The sequence below is a fragment of the Syngnathoides biaculeatus genome, chromosome 2 (assembly GCF_019802595.1).
Source record: "Syngnathoides biaculeatus isolate LvHL_M chromosome 2, ASM1980259v1, whole genome shotgun sequence".
Lineage (NCBI taxonomy): Eukaryota > Metazoa > Chordata > Actinopteri > Syngnathiformes > Syngnathidae > Syngnathoides > Syngnathoides biaculeatus.
The window spans coordinates 15,911,846-15,924,630 of NC_084641.1; the positions used below are offsets into that span (position 1 = coordinate 15,911,846).

Sequence of the window (12,785 nt, forward strand, 5' to 3'; positions counted from 1 at the left end):
CTCCTGCTGGAGAAAACATTTAAAATCTCTTATCGCGTAAAACTACAGCTTGACCCGTGTGAACCAACAATGTTCAGATGTTTTATTTACATTTGAATAACTGAGTAATATTTCAGACAATAGACGCATACAGTCAATCTTCGCTATGTTACAAATTATAGCTCAGTTAATGAAGATTCTAACCGCTAGTTAAAACAAACCGTATAATCCACACAAGGTTATCAATTGTTTTGTTTTTTTCATGATTAATTATGTGTCGTAGTCAGTTTCAACACAAAAATTGACAACTTTCAAAACGTGATATTCTCATCTGCCAAGCACCATCTCCACATTTAGCATGTTTTTATTGCACCTTTTATGCAATTGTTCACTTGGTTTAACAGCAGTTAGTTCAAAAAATAAATTTGGCGGGTCCAAATACAAAAGTAGCAATGTTTTTTGTTCTTATATGTTTTTTTCAAAAATGCTCTTGATAGGTGCCCTGCGATGGGTTGGCAACAATTCCCGGAGCCCCCCGCCTCCTGCCCGTTGACTGCAGGGATAGGCTGCGGCACTCCCCCAACCCTCGTGAGGATAAGCGGCTAAAAAAATGGATGGATGGTTGCTCTTGATAGCGTTTTGTGTTAGAGCCTCACATAGATTTTAGAAAAATAGAATAATAGTCCACGTCATTATTATATATTTTCTGAAAAATTGAAGATTGCAGTTGTCTCTGAAGACCTTTTGTGGATTATCATGACCTGGATGATTGAGAATCTAAACAGACATAAAAGGCAAGTATATATATTTTTAAAATTAGATCTTGCTAGGCACCCTGCCCGATGACAGCCGGGATAGGCACAAGCTCTCCCGCGACCCTTGTGAGGATAAGCGGCTCAGAAAATGGATGGATGGATATTGTTAGAGTAAGTTTAAAAACATCTGTTGGGAAATGATGCCCTCAAGCTAAAAATGTGTTGTTGTTTTTTTTATAAAGTACTACTATCAAGAGAAAAGTATTACTGAAAAAACTTTCAGTTGGTCTCTCCTGTCATTCTTTGCTAGGGTTTTGTTCATTTCTTGTTCAAGACCAAGGTGAAGCAAAACATTCACGACAATGCTGTTTCTACTCTATATGCAAATACAAATACCGTAGAACAAATTGAAAATGTTCATAAAAGCTGCACGGCTTCTGCCGTCCTAGATGTAACTTATCTGTCAAGTAGAGTCAGGTGTGTTCATTTACTAACAACAATTGGTTCAAAGTTCCAAAGATGAAATCAGAAAAATAATTACATTTCCATTAGACATCAGATGTCAAGCTCAAAGCCTGTGGACCAGAGCTGGCCCTCCACATCATCTCATGTGGCTCAAGAAAACTTACTGATGTCTTACTAAAATCCATTCATTCATTTTCTTTTGCCACTTATCCTCACGAGGGTCGCACAGAGTGCTGGAGCCTATCCCAGCTGTGAACGGCCAGGAGGCTGGGTACACCCTGAACTGGTTGCCAGTCAATCGCAGGGCACCTTGAGACGAACAGTCGCACTCACAATCACACCTTGGGGCAATTTAGAGTGTAAAATTAATGTAGCAAGTTTTTGGGATGTGGGTGGAAACCAGAGTGCCCAGAGAAAACCCACACAGGCACGGGGAGAACATGCAAACTCTGCACAGGGCGGAGGGGATCGAACCCGGATCCTCAGCACTGTGAAGCCAACGCTTCACCAGGTGCTTCAAATATAATTCCAATTTTCCCTTGTAATTTTGACAAATCACGTGTATTTTTTGTCATCTATGCCACGTTAAATACAAATGGAATTGTATTTGAACAATTTTTACTGACTTCTGAATTCCAGACTACTAATATTTGATAATTTTACATTAAGGGTGATTCGAAAATCATCACGGGGCTCTACGGAGTGCTTCAGCACTGCTCAAAACGGGCTCGATACGTCCAAGATCGGATCTTTCCTAAACGTCCGGCAAGCTGGCATTACGAGCAGGCACGATGAATCCACATTCCATACCAACAGAGGGCAGTAATACACTTCGAGGCTATGTGCCAGGCGCCATTCTTGCCAGGAGAAGAAGAATGAAGCAAAAACAAGCACATGTGATTGTGAGCGAGCCCACTTGTGTCAAGTCGCCGACTTCTACTTTTCGTTTTCCATCCGTGCTTTGTCGAACTAAGCTTTCGGATGTGCAGTATGGAGAAGCCTGGCTTCTATCCTCCGCCCGATTTCGACTGTCCTCCTCCGAGCTCCATCCAAGCGTCGCGGCCTCAGCAGCCCGTCTCAAAAAGTAACTTCCACCCGAGCATGTGGACTTGGAGCGAGACACCTTCCGAGCCCACCTGGGCCCAGAGCTCCCAAGCGAGCTGGTACCGCGAACCGGCGTCAGGACCTGCTCTCTGGTCACCTAACATTGCATCGCAGTCTTCGTACGGTGAGCTTCGACGTTCGTGAGCGTTACTCAAATGATTAAAACGTGCGTGCTAAGGTTGAAAAGTTACTGAGCCTTCTTTAATACGCACGCGAGCAAAATTAAAGTGCTTGATTCCTTTGACACGTCCCAACTCAACCCCCCCAAATTCTGACATTTTCCAATTGAACGTCCTCATCTTTGTATTTAGTAGATGTGATGCTGTTCCAAATGCATCTTGTTCAGGCTCCCACACCTTTTATTTTCAAATGATTCGACTGCAAGCAACAACTAATTAGTTATCAATTAACAACTATTTTGAGTATCAATCGGGCTGAGGTGCTGTTTAACTTACATTGTGCAAATACTCGATTGATTATTCGTCTTGACGTGCTGTCTAATTTAATATTGTACAAATCCTCGGAATTTCAGCTTCCCCGGGAAGTGTCCTTTATCGAAGTAGATTAGTGCCACCAGGATTTGAATTTGAAATGCCACAGAAAACAGAATTTGAAATGTAAAGTGATCACATTTTCAATAGTTGCTACAATTCGCTGTCTGGAATTCAACTGGCTACAATGGATAGGTTTCCAAATACCCCATCTTGTGTGTCATGTTAATTTATCCGATTGGTCTAAGGGTTTTGGTGACGTCATTGGAAACCTATCCATTCATTCGCTGTCTAAAATTCAATGTCTGTGCCACGAGGCGGGGTTACTTCAGGTCAGAACCAAACAGGCAGCCAATCAATCCAGTTACGCTTTCTTAGTGTGTGGTGTCACGTGACTAAGAAAGTGTAACTGCGATTGGCTGGGTGTTCGGTTCTGACCTGAAGTAACCCTTACTCGAGACACAGATGGTGAATTTCAGACAGCGAATTGTAGCCTATTGACAATGTGATCACTTTATATTTCAAATTCATATCCTGGTGGCACTCATCTACTTCCATAGTCCTCTGATTTGTCTTTATGTTTAATCGAAATGCTCAATATGATTATCAAAGATAAATATACATGTTTAAAATGACTTTTTTTTTTCATCAAATGTTGTCGATCGTATTGTAGTTAGCAGAGTTATTTATGGGACCTGCCAAAATTATATGCATTCAATAAAAAAAAGTATAAAATAAAGGAAACACATTTTAAAATACTTATGTCTACTTGTACAGTGTGCAAGTATTTAGGTATTCAGTATAAGACCTGCGCACTCCATAATTCTGCTACGTTTCAATGATGACTGTTTTGATAAGGCCACCAGTGCGCTTTATCATTCTATTGATCGACATACTTAAATTGACGCAGGTCGTGATTGGTATCACAGTGGACAACAAAGTTGGAGCAACTACGGACCAACAGCCAACCATGGGAAAAGGGTAAGTTTGATGAAATTCTATTTAATCCTTTGTGCCAGGGCATCAGACACTTTTTGGGTCCAGGGAACATTGTCCAAGGACCCCTTCATGATCTAAGCACCAATAAAACATCAGCATCTTTTTGTGCAATTTTCAAAGAAAAACATTGAATTGCAGGTTACTTGGGACCCTCAGTGACTCGTAATCGCAATGTCTTTGTCTCAAAAGTATTTTCTATCAATTGACTGTTGTACTAGAGTGGCTCCAACTACTGGTGACAAATTCCTCATGTGTTTTTGATGAACTTGTCAAAGATGATTCTGATTGTAACCATATCTACTAAAGGAGAGTAATGGTGTAGTCTGTACATCGGTTTTTGTGCCACAGTTTGAATACGTGTATATGTTTTGTGTGTAAACAGTCGTTTTATCCCCAAAATTGTCTCTTTGTTTAGCTTGAATAAATAAACACAGCATTTCAGAATGGACCAGTTCCAGTATTAATGATGTACTGAATAATGTAATAATGTATTTTTATTCATGTTATAACACAAAATACTTTCAAATGATAAATTTCCCACAGCGCCTCTCTCATGGCACACTTCAGTGTCCCAACATGTGCTTTGTGTCAATCCTAAATAAATTTTATCTATCAAAACTCTTGTTCATTAAGGACGTATCGTCCTGCAGTATCTTTCGGACTACGGTCGTAACCTTGATGTGTACGGCACGTGCCCCGTGCGGGTCAGCGGAATCCACTTTTCTCAAAACCGCTTTATGTTACCAGGCTGCTGTTTCAACAAGAAAATATTATTTCTTTTACCTTCTAGTATCCAACCAAGAAAGAACCAAATTTTGTTCATTTTTGTGACACGTGCGACCGAGGATTCAAAAACCAGGAGAAGTATGAAGAACATGTTGCTCAACACGTAGAGGTATTTTTTTTTATTTTCTAGTCCTGTAACTCGGATTGCTTCACACCAGAATCGTGCAAGGTCTTCATCGTGTTTCTCCTTCTTTTATAGTGTTCTGTCCCAGATTGCAAATTCATGGCTCATGAAAAAATAGTCAGCATTCATTGGAGAAATGTAAGCAGACACCACAATTCTTTATTGCCGTGCATATTTTGCCCTTTTCTAATAATAATCGCTTGTTGTTTTGCAGACCCATGCGCCCGGAATGAAGAGAATTAAGCTGGACACTGCGGAAGAGATAGCGAAATGGAGAGAGGAGAGGCGCAAGTCTGTATATTAGCTCTACTGCATTGATTTATTATTGGATGCTGGCAAATCTCGAGGTCGTGATCAATGATCTGAGCTTCGTCCCGTCTTTCCAGGAACTATCCAACTCTACAGAATGTCGAGAAAAAGAGAAAACTGATGGAGGAACGTGAGAAGACTGGAGCAGTTTTGGAGACAGCCCAGTTCGGGTAGTGTACTCAAAAACATCGTAACTACCATAATTTCCAGCCTGCAGGGCGCACGGGATTATAAACCTTACCCAGTACATTTGTAAAGGAAATAGCATTTGGTACAGCGACATGCTCGCACAGCACTAACAGGGCCGGTAAAAAAAGAAAAAAACATATCAGTAAAAATCACTGAGGCATTGCAACAACACAACAGCAACACGCTAGGACAGCACTAACACTAGTGCAGCGCGAACAGGGCCGGTTTAAAAAAAAAATCATACAGGTAAAAGTCACTTCCTCTGCACATATATTCCACTGGTCTCACTCTTGCCTTTTCCGCTCGAGTGCCCCCTTGCGGCTGTTGGAAAAGATTTACAAATTGGCTGCATCACCGAATAAGCCGCAGGGTTGAAAGCGTGTGAAAAAACTCGCGGTTTATAGGCCAGAATTTACGGTAATTGCAATTTATTGTAAGTCAATGGAGGGTCAGGACATGGGCCAGAAAGTCCTCATTAAATTTGATTAAGATTGTGAGACTGGAATATTTTTTGACATACAAGAGGAGATGGATTAATTCAAAGGTTTGTTGGGCATATAGTTGTAATCAGAAGGGGTCCTTAATGAAATGTCATGGAATTGTTGCCCAAGTTAAAGTTAAATTTTCAGGATTTGATGATATTTTATACTCTGTATAGACGGATGAGAAGCAGGGGACGTGGGCGATGGCGTGGGAGAGGTCATCACCGGTTCCAGGGCCAGCAGGGCCGCGGCCCGCATCCGTCCGACGGTGGCGCCGCAGCAGACAGACCGCCGCCCCTCGACCCGGCCAGCCAGAATGGTGATCCACTGGGAGTGTTGGCCAAAAGTGACATTGGTGAGTGAGTGTAGGAATGTTTCACAATGTCTCAAAATGTTGACCTTCTCCGCCATCAATCCCGTTAGACTCGGACAAAGACGATGCAGACACTGAGTCCAAGACCGCTTGCCTTGTTGTGGCCCCTAAGCAGATGACCGTTGCTCTGGGGTCTCTTGTGACAAACTATGGCTCCATGAGTGAGAGTGAAGGGGATGAAGGAGAACAGGGTGAGTTTATCTCTTTGGCCTCTTGTTCATTTCTAAGCGGTTTCATTGAGCCGTTATTGTTGTTTTTGTGCTTTTTTTTTTTGGAAATGACTTTCTTCCCGTTACTTGATTAGGTGCTACATTTACTCAAGTAACATTTGCCATAAATTGTACAGAGTACTTGAAATGCACTGCACTTTTTACTTGTTTGTGAAGAATGATTGATACTTTTAATCCGTTAGAACAATTGAGATGCTGTTTGCTACTATTTTGAGACTCCATCTTCGACTTCCGCATATGGCGGCTTGTTGCGCCAATAAAACCTCAACACTTTCATTTGACTCCCAATTCACCAATCGGACACCGCAAGGCAGTCATATCGTCACACACGTAGCCTTTGCAAGTCACTCAAAATGACTCGTTTTGCGGGTAAAAAAAAACAGCTGCTTGAGTGTGTTTAGAGACCAAAAAACAACAGCTTTGTCATATAGCACTTAAATTGTGACTACATACACATGCGCACACACAATCCCTCAGTCTGGTCAGCAAATAATGCTTCTTTAGGGTTCAATGCATTTGTTTTTTTGGGAAGTTTAAAAATTTAAATGGTAGCAGGTGTGTGTTGACTCCCGTGTGTATGTATGTAGATATATATTTTATATATCAATCCATCCATTTTCTTTTGATGCTTATCCTCACAAGGGTCGCAGGGAGTGCTGGAGCTTATCCCAGCTGTCAACGGGCAGGAGGCAGAGTACACCCTGAACTGGTTGCCAGCCAATCTCAGGGCACATCGAGACAAAACATCCGCACTCACAATCACAGCTAGGAGCAATTTAGAGTGTCCAATTAATGTTGCATATTTTTGGGATGTGGGAGGAAACCGGAGTGCCCGGAGGAAACCCACGCAGGCACGGGGAGAACATGCAAACTCCACACAGGCGAGTCCGGGATTGAACCTGGCACCTCAGAACTGTGAGGCCAACGCTTTACCAGCTGCACCACCGTGCCACCCTTCATTTCAGTTTGAAGAAATAAAAAAAAACTTCCAAAACATGTAGTACTACAAAGAATATTTTTTATCCCAACTCAGCTGGTCTAAGCTCATAAATGCGGACTCATGAACTTAATATATGTCACAAAATCCTAAAATGCTAGTTGTTTTTGTGAAGATGCACAAAGACTTATGAAGCAAAACAAAGATTTTGAACAAACATAACCTCTAAAAAGCATTTAAAACTTGTTAATTATAGTACGTGAATTTTTTTTTTGACACATCACTGTTTTGTCAAGATGGCACATAGAAAAAGGGAAAGTCAAACTTTATTATTTCAAGAACTGTGATGAAGCAGAGTAGGGCCTTATTGTTCCGGGGCTGGGATTCATTGTTTCCATGACATGTGCATCCTGGGACTCAAATAGTCTGAAGTGTAAAATGATCTGTGGCGTTCGCGTGCTCTAGGTGTGTTTTAGGGTTGTGATTTTAAACATTTGTCTTTGTTTCCAGACTCTACTATTCAAAAGGGCAAAGACCTGCTCCAGGAAAACAAGGACCTGCTAGGCCAGAAAAATGGACCCTTCACAGACGGCGAAACCATAACACAGGGGACGCAAGCCTCCAAAGTATCATGTCCTTGGTCTGCCCTCAACACATCAAACAACCAAAGAGGACGAGGGAGAAGAGGAGGACGACGTGGTCGGGCTGGACACCATAATATAGCTCAGACACGGCGGCCCACTCTCCTTGAGATGGTGAGTGAGGAGTTGACGTAGATTGTCTGATCGCTTTCGAGTTGTAATTTTCATCCAGTCTGTCCGGGCACACATTGTTTTATTTCATCCGATACAGTACCTTTGAGAAGTGTAGTTCAGTTCGTAAGTATTTTATTAGTACAATACATTTGCATTTAAGCCAGTGAAAACACACACAAACAATATATGATATTTATAGGATTTGTTGTTCTTGTTGTTGCTGTAGCTGCTTGCCCCAGATATACGACATGAGAGAAACGTCCTCCTGCAGTGTGTTCGGTACGTGGTCCGAAATGACTTCTTTGGCCTGGAGCCCAAGCCTCAACGCCAGCTGATGCAAGCTACTGGAAGTTCAGACCGAGAAGCTTGGAAGGAAAACAGGACTCTGTCTGATACCCTGGTTGGTGGCGAAATGTGTTCTGTCAAAGGTGGGACTTCATCTCACAGAGCCACCGGTAGTGGTGCAACATGTAAGGAAGACGACAAGGAAGTTGGTCCATCTAATGTGACAAGTGAGACCACAGTTCAGCAGAATTTGTCAGGGAATTGTTTGGACAAGTGGCCACTTGATGGTCAGGGTGCCTCTGGAGCACCAGATGACAAAGCTGTACCTGATACACCACAGAACCAAAGTGGCCCAACACCTGACCAAGCTGGCGCTGGTTCACCGTGTGACCAAACTGTTTTCCCAGATAACCAAGGCGACAAAGCTACGCAACCCAGTGACTGTTGTCTAAGCACACAAAAAAACAAAGATGCCCCAGTGGACTCTTTAACAAGTGGAGAGCCGGTTTCGGAGGACAAGGAAGAAATGGCAACCACTTACGAGCACAGCCATGATTCAGTGGCACCTTATGAAAGTAGATCAACCAATAGTTATGAGGATGAAATATGGGAAATGTCAAATTGATTTCTGTTTCTCTTTAGAAACTCTTTGTATTTTGGTTGCTTAATTTTTGCCAGTCTAACCAGTGTCAGCACAGTACAACTGGTTAGAGTGTGGGCCTCACAGTTCTAAGGACTGGGATTCAAATCTCAGACCCGACTGGGTGGAGTTAGCATGTTCTCCCCGTGCCTGTGTTGGTTTTCTCCGGCCACTCCGGTTCCCTCCCACATCCCAAAAACATGCAACTTTAATTGGACACTAAATTGCCCCGAGGTGTGATTGTGAGTGTAGCTGTTTGTCTCTATCTGCCCTGTGATTGACTGGAAACCAGTTCGGGGTGTACCCTGCCTGATGACTGCTGGGATTGGCTGCAGTACTCCCGTGACCCTCGTGAGGATAAGGGGCTCATAAAATGGATGAATGAATCATTTTTGCCACATTTATTTGATAATGGCAACTTTGCAAAATTACATTATTTTTTTTCTCTCCAGTAATAAATGCAAAAAAATATTTTTGAGCTTGGTCTTTTTCCACCCCCAAAATGTTCCAAGTGTGCAGAATAGGGTTTTACATTCAGGTACATTGTTGTTACCTAGCGGAAACGAGATAGCGGGCACAGAAACAGTTCAACCAGCTGGATAAGAAGTCTTTTTGAATCGCTAACTTCTGCCTTAAGTTGTATCTCGAGTCTAAACAGCCGAATAATACACGACTGCCTCCAATGACTACTTAAGTGCTCCCTCTCTTTCACTTAAATATAAATACCCGTATGCCGTGCCCTTGCCCGTTTGCGGTTCACCGTGTGTGGCCCCACCTTTTTTTTTTTTTTTTTTTTTTTAAATGTGTTTTTGCCATGGTAAAGCGCTTAAATTCTCTTCTAATTATATGTGCCACATTAGACATGGCGCCTTACGAGCTCACTGAGATCCAACATCTGTAAATGTCTAAAACTAGTCCAATGTCCAAGATCTGGTCCACATATCTCATTTCAGATAGAGGTCGTTAAATGTAAAAGTCGACAGAAAAGTACAGAAGTAAGGAAGTATTTCCACTAAATAATTTTCCACCACTGTCTGCCTTCTACTTTGTACTGAAGCAGAAAAGTACAGAAGTAAGGGAATATTTCCACTAAATAATTTTCCACCACTGTCTGCCTTCTACTTTGTACTGAAGCAGAAAAATACAAAAGTAAGGGAATATTTCCACTAAATAATTTTCCACCACTGTCTGCCTTCTACTTTGTACTGAAGCCCGAGGTTATAAAATGCTTAATGGTTAGTCGTCATGACAACAAAACGTATCGCGTCTGGGTAACGGCTGGCATGCTGTTTACTTTTTTTCGGGAGATCTTTTAGTCAACGTTCTACACTTGACTGTCCAGTGTAGAAAACATTTACCGCACATTTTAAAGACAGCTGAAATAACGTCACGCGCTGCGTGACAGCATATTTAGTTGTCAGTCAACGCGTTTGATCATTTACGTATGTTACCATAGCAATGCAAATGTTGGACAGTGGCCGGACAAAAACACAAAAGCGTAAGTCTAATCTCTAAAAACACATTTATGAGACGCATAAAGAACTTCTGTCGCGTTCGATTTGAGTGGCAACAGAGTTAATAATGGCCGAGAGTTGCGTTCAAGTTGACCCGCGGGTCGTCGAATTCAAAGACGTGGAACTGGGCAAGGTCTACAAGACTGTCATCACGGCCATTAATGTGGGCAGAACCACGAGGGAAATATGTTTTGAAAACCCCAAGTTGAAGGTAAAGTATGTCTTTCATTATCGTTATGCCCTTTTTGGGGATGGCTTATCTACATAAACGTAGAAAAAACGACGAGTCAAGCATCAGTAAGCTCCAGTTTGTCATGTGCAGTTTGCAAAACAGAATTGTACAATTATTTTAGAGTGTAGGCGAACCCCTTGGAATTATCTGGAATTCCACATATGTTGGACAAAAAATTTGATCTTTTCCAGGTAGTGACGACATACGATAGTGACACAAACAATGACACGAGATTTTTTTTTCCATGCTATTTAACGCAACATGTAAATGTCACAGCGCTGGAAAAGGATGTAAACTTTGGAGTGGTAGAGCCAGATCTCAGCATTAACATTAAACAAACGTTTCCTGTGTAGTTACAAACGTGTCTTGGCTAAACTATTTCAGTTTAGCATCATTTTACAGCGTGCACAATTGCAGTAAGGAATCCCCAGTTTTGATGAACGTCAAGGCTTTACTATTGTAACATGTTCAAGCTCCAGTCTTAATTATAAATACTTTAAAAGCTCTTTTGTTCATGTTTGACATCAGCAAATTCCTAACGCTTCTTGAAAATGGAAAACTCAAACCTGGTGGTTTTTGTTGTTGTTGTTGTTGTTTTTTAGGCCCAAGCAGCTTTCACACACTACTTTGATTAGACTCTGAGTAACTGATAGTGAAGTTGGCCTCGTGGCTCACATAATTTTCCAACGTGCAATGTTCATTTTTTAATTGTTTTCCTGTTGTCATTACTGAGATGAAGCTTAGATCACATTTTATGATCAGTCTACGCAGAATTACCGGTCCTTGGAAAGGGTTGACATGCTTTTTCTTGCAGCCGTATGTGTGGTTCAAGTCAACGGATTTGTATATTCCTTCCTTTTCTTATTTTCTTGCAGGTTTTTAAATTCTCTGGACCCAGATCTGCTAAGAATTTAGCACCTGGTTTGTCTGTGAGTGGTTTATTGGAGTTCACCCCTGAGGGAGAGGAGGAAGTCACAGACTACATATATATTCACGTAGATGCTTCAGAAACCATTAAAGTTCCATTACAGATGTGAGAAAAATATGTACACACACACACAGCTCTTTCTTTGTCACTGTCAAAGCCCGTGTGTGAAAATGTTGTATTTGTTGACATTTCATTTTGTGAATGTGTCCATGAAGTTCTCCTCGGGCTTGCTCCCTATCTATGGACTCAGAACTCGACTTTGGCTTTCTTCCTGCCAGCGGTCAGATTATCAGCAGACGTATTCCTATCACCAATCGAGGCTCGGCATCAGGTAATTCACATCGGTCATCTTTGCCCTTTCGCTTCAGGTGGTTATTATGGAGCCCCTAAAGCAGTTGTTCTCTGACGCTGTGCATCAACACATCAACGTGGTGTTAGTGATCATCTGGTATGTGGCAGGAAAATGGATCATTTTCAGTTTGGAGGGCGACCGTGAGCAAATTTCAAGCACGAGCACAAGATAGTGAACAAATCTTCCAACGAGGCCAAGGGCTTGCTACATGCTCTTTATTGCCATTTCAAGTTAAAGTGTACACGTACCAAAAAAAAAAAAAAGACAATTAAATCTCGTGTCTTTAACCAAAGCATACAATTTACAAAATTCTGCTAGCTTACTGTTAAAACACAATGAAAATAATAAATGCAAACTAAATAAACCAGCATTAATGCTGCAGTAGTTATAACCCTTTATACAAGAAATATTTTAATGTGAATGGTGTAGACAAACAATATAACCATATATATATATTCTTTATCTCCAAAAAATGGCTAACATTGTTGTATCTTCCTGAGTCATTTTGTTGTAAAACTGCTTATTTGATCTTGACTATGTTGGTTATGAGAGAATGTGCATAGTTTTATGTCTATCTCGTATGCGTGCATGTTTCAAGGTGTGTTCCAGGTGATGCACAGTGGAGAGTCTTTGGTCCGACTTTCGCCTTGCACTGGAGTCGTAGCGCCAAGGGCCACCAGGTGGCTGACAGTTGAACTGCATGCTGACAAACCCAGACAAGTTGACGAAAAAGCCTTGTAAGGTTGTTTTTTTTTTATTACATTTGACATAAAACCCACAGACCAGTTAGCTTTGTGGTCTTTCAACTATTCAGCATGAAAGTATGCATTACAAGTAGACATAAATTTGCTTTTGA

At 41.6% G+C, this 12,785-nt stretch overlaps 2 protein-coding genes across 4 annotated transcripts in view; both read left to right on the top strand.

Annotated features, from left to right (window-relative positions):
• Positions 1–2,030: 2,030 nt before the first annotated feature.
• nufip1 (nuclear FMR1 interacting protein 1) lies at positions 2,031–9,542 on the top strand. Its single transcript, XM_061836721.1, has 10 exons — positions 2,031–2,427; positions 3,705–3,775; positions 4,584–4,688; positions 4,779–4,841; positions 4,918–4,994; positions 5,090–5,182; positions 5,860–6,038; positions 6,107–6,247; positions 7,734–7,978; positions 8,205–9,542. The coding sequence occupies exons 1-10, from the start codon at positions 2,181–2,183 to the stop codon at positions 8,886–8,888; spliced, it is 1,905 nt and encodes a 634-aa protein (XP_061692705.1). The 5' UTR covers positions 2,031–2,180; the 3' UTR covers positions 8,889–9,542.
• A 632-nt stretch (positions 9,543–10,174) lies between these two features.
• The window catches only part of LOC133509582 (cilia and flagella-associated protein 47-like), a 68,054-nt gene continuing 65,443 nt past the window's right edge, over positions 10,175–12,785 (top strand). For 2 of the 3 annotated variants that reach the window (XM_061836747.1, XM_061836757.1), the window contains exons 1-4: positions 10,175–10,628; positions 11,525–11,682; positions 11,793–11,908; positions 12,528–12,666. In XM_061836747.1, coding sequence (XP_061692731.1) covers positions 10,485–10,628; positions 11,525–11,682; positions 11,793–11,908; positions 12,528–12,666 — 557 coding nt within the window. In that variant the 5' untranslated portion in view covers positions 10,175–10,484. Of the gene's footprint in view, positions 10,629–11,524; positions 11,683–11,792; positions 11,909–12,527; positions 12,672–12,785 lie in introns of those variants that run through there. The other variant, XM_061836762.1, reaches the window with a different exon arrangement.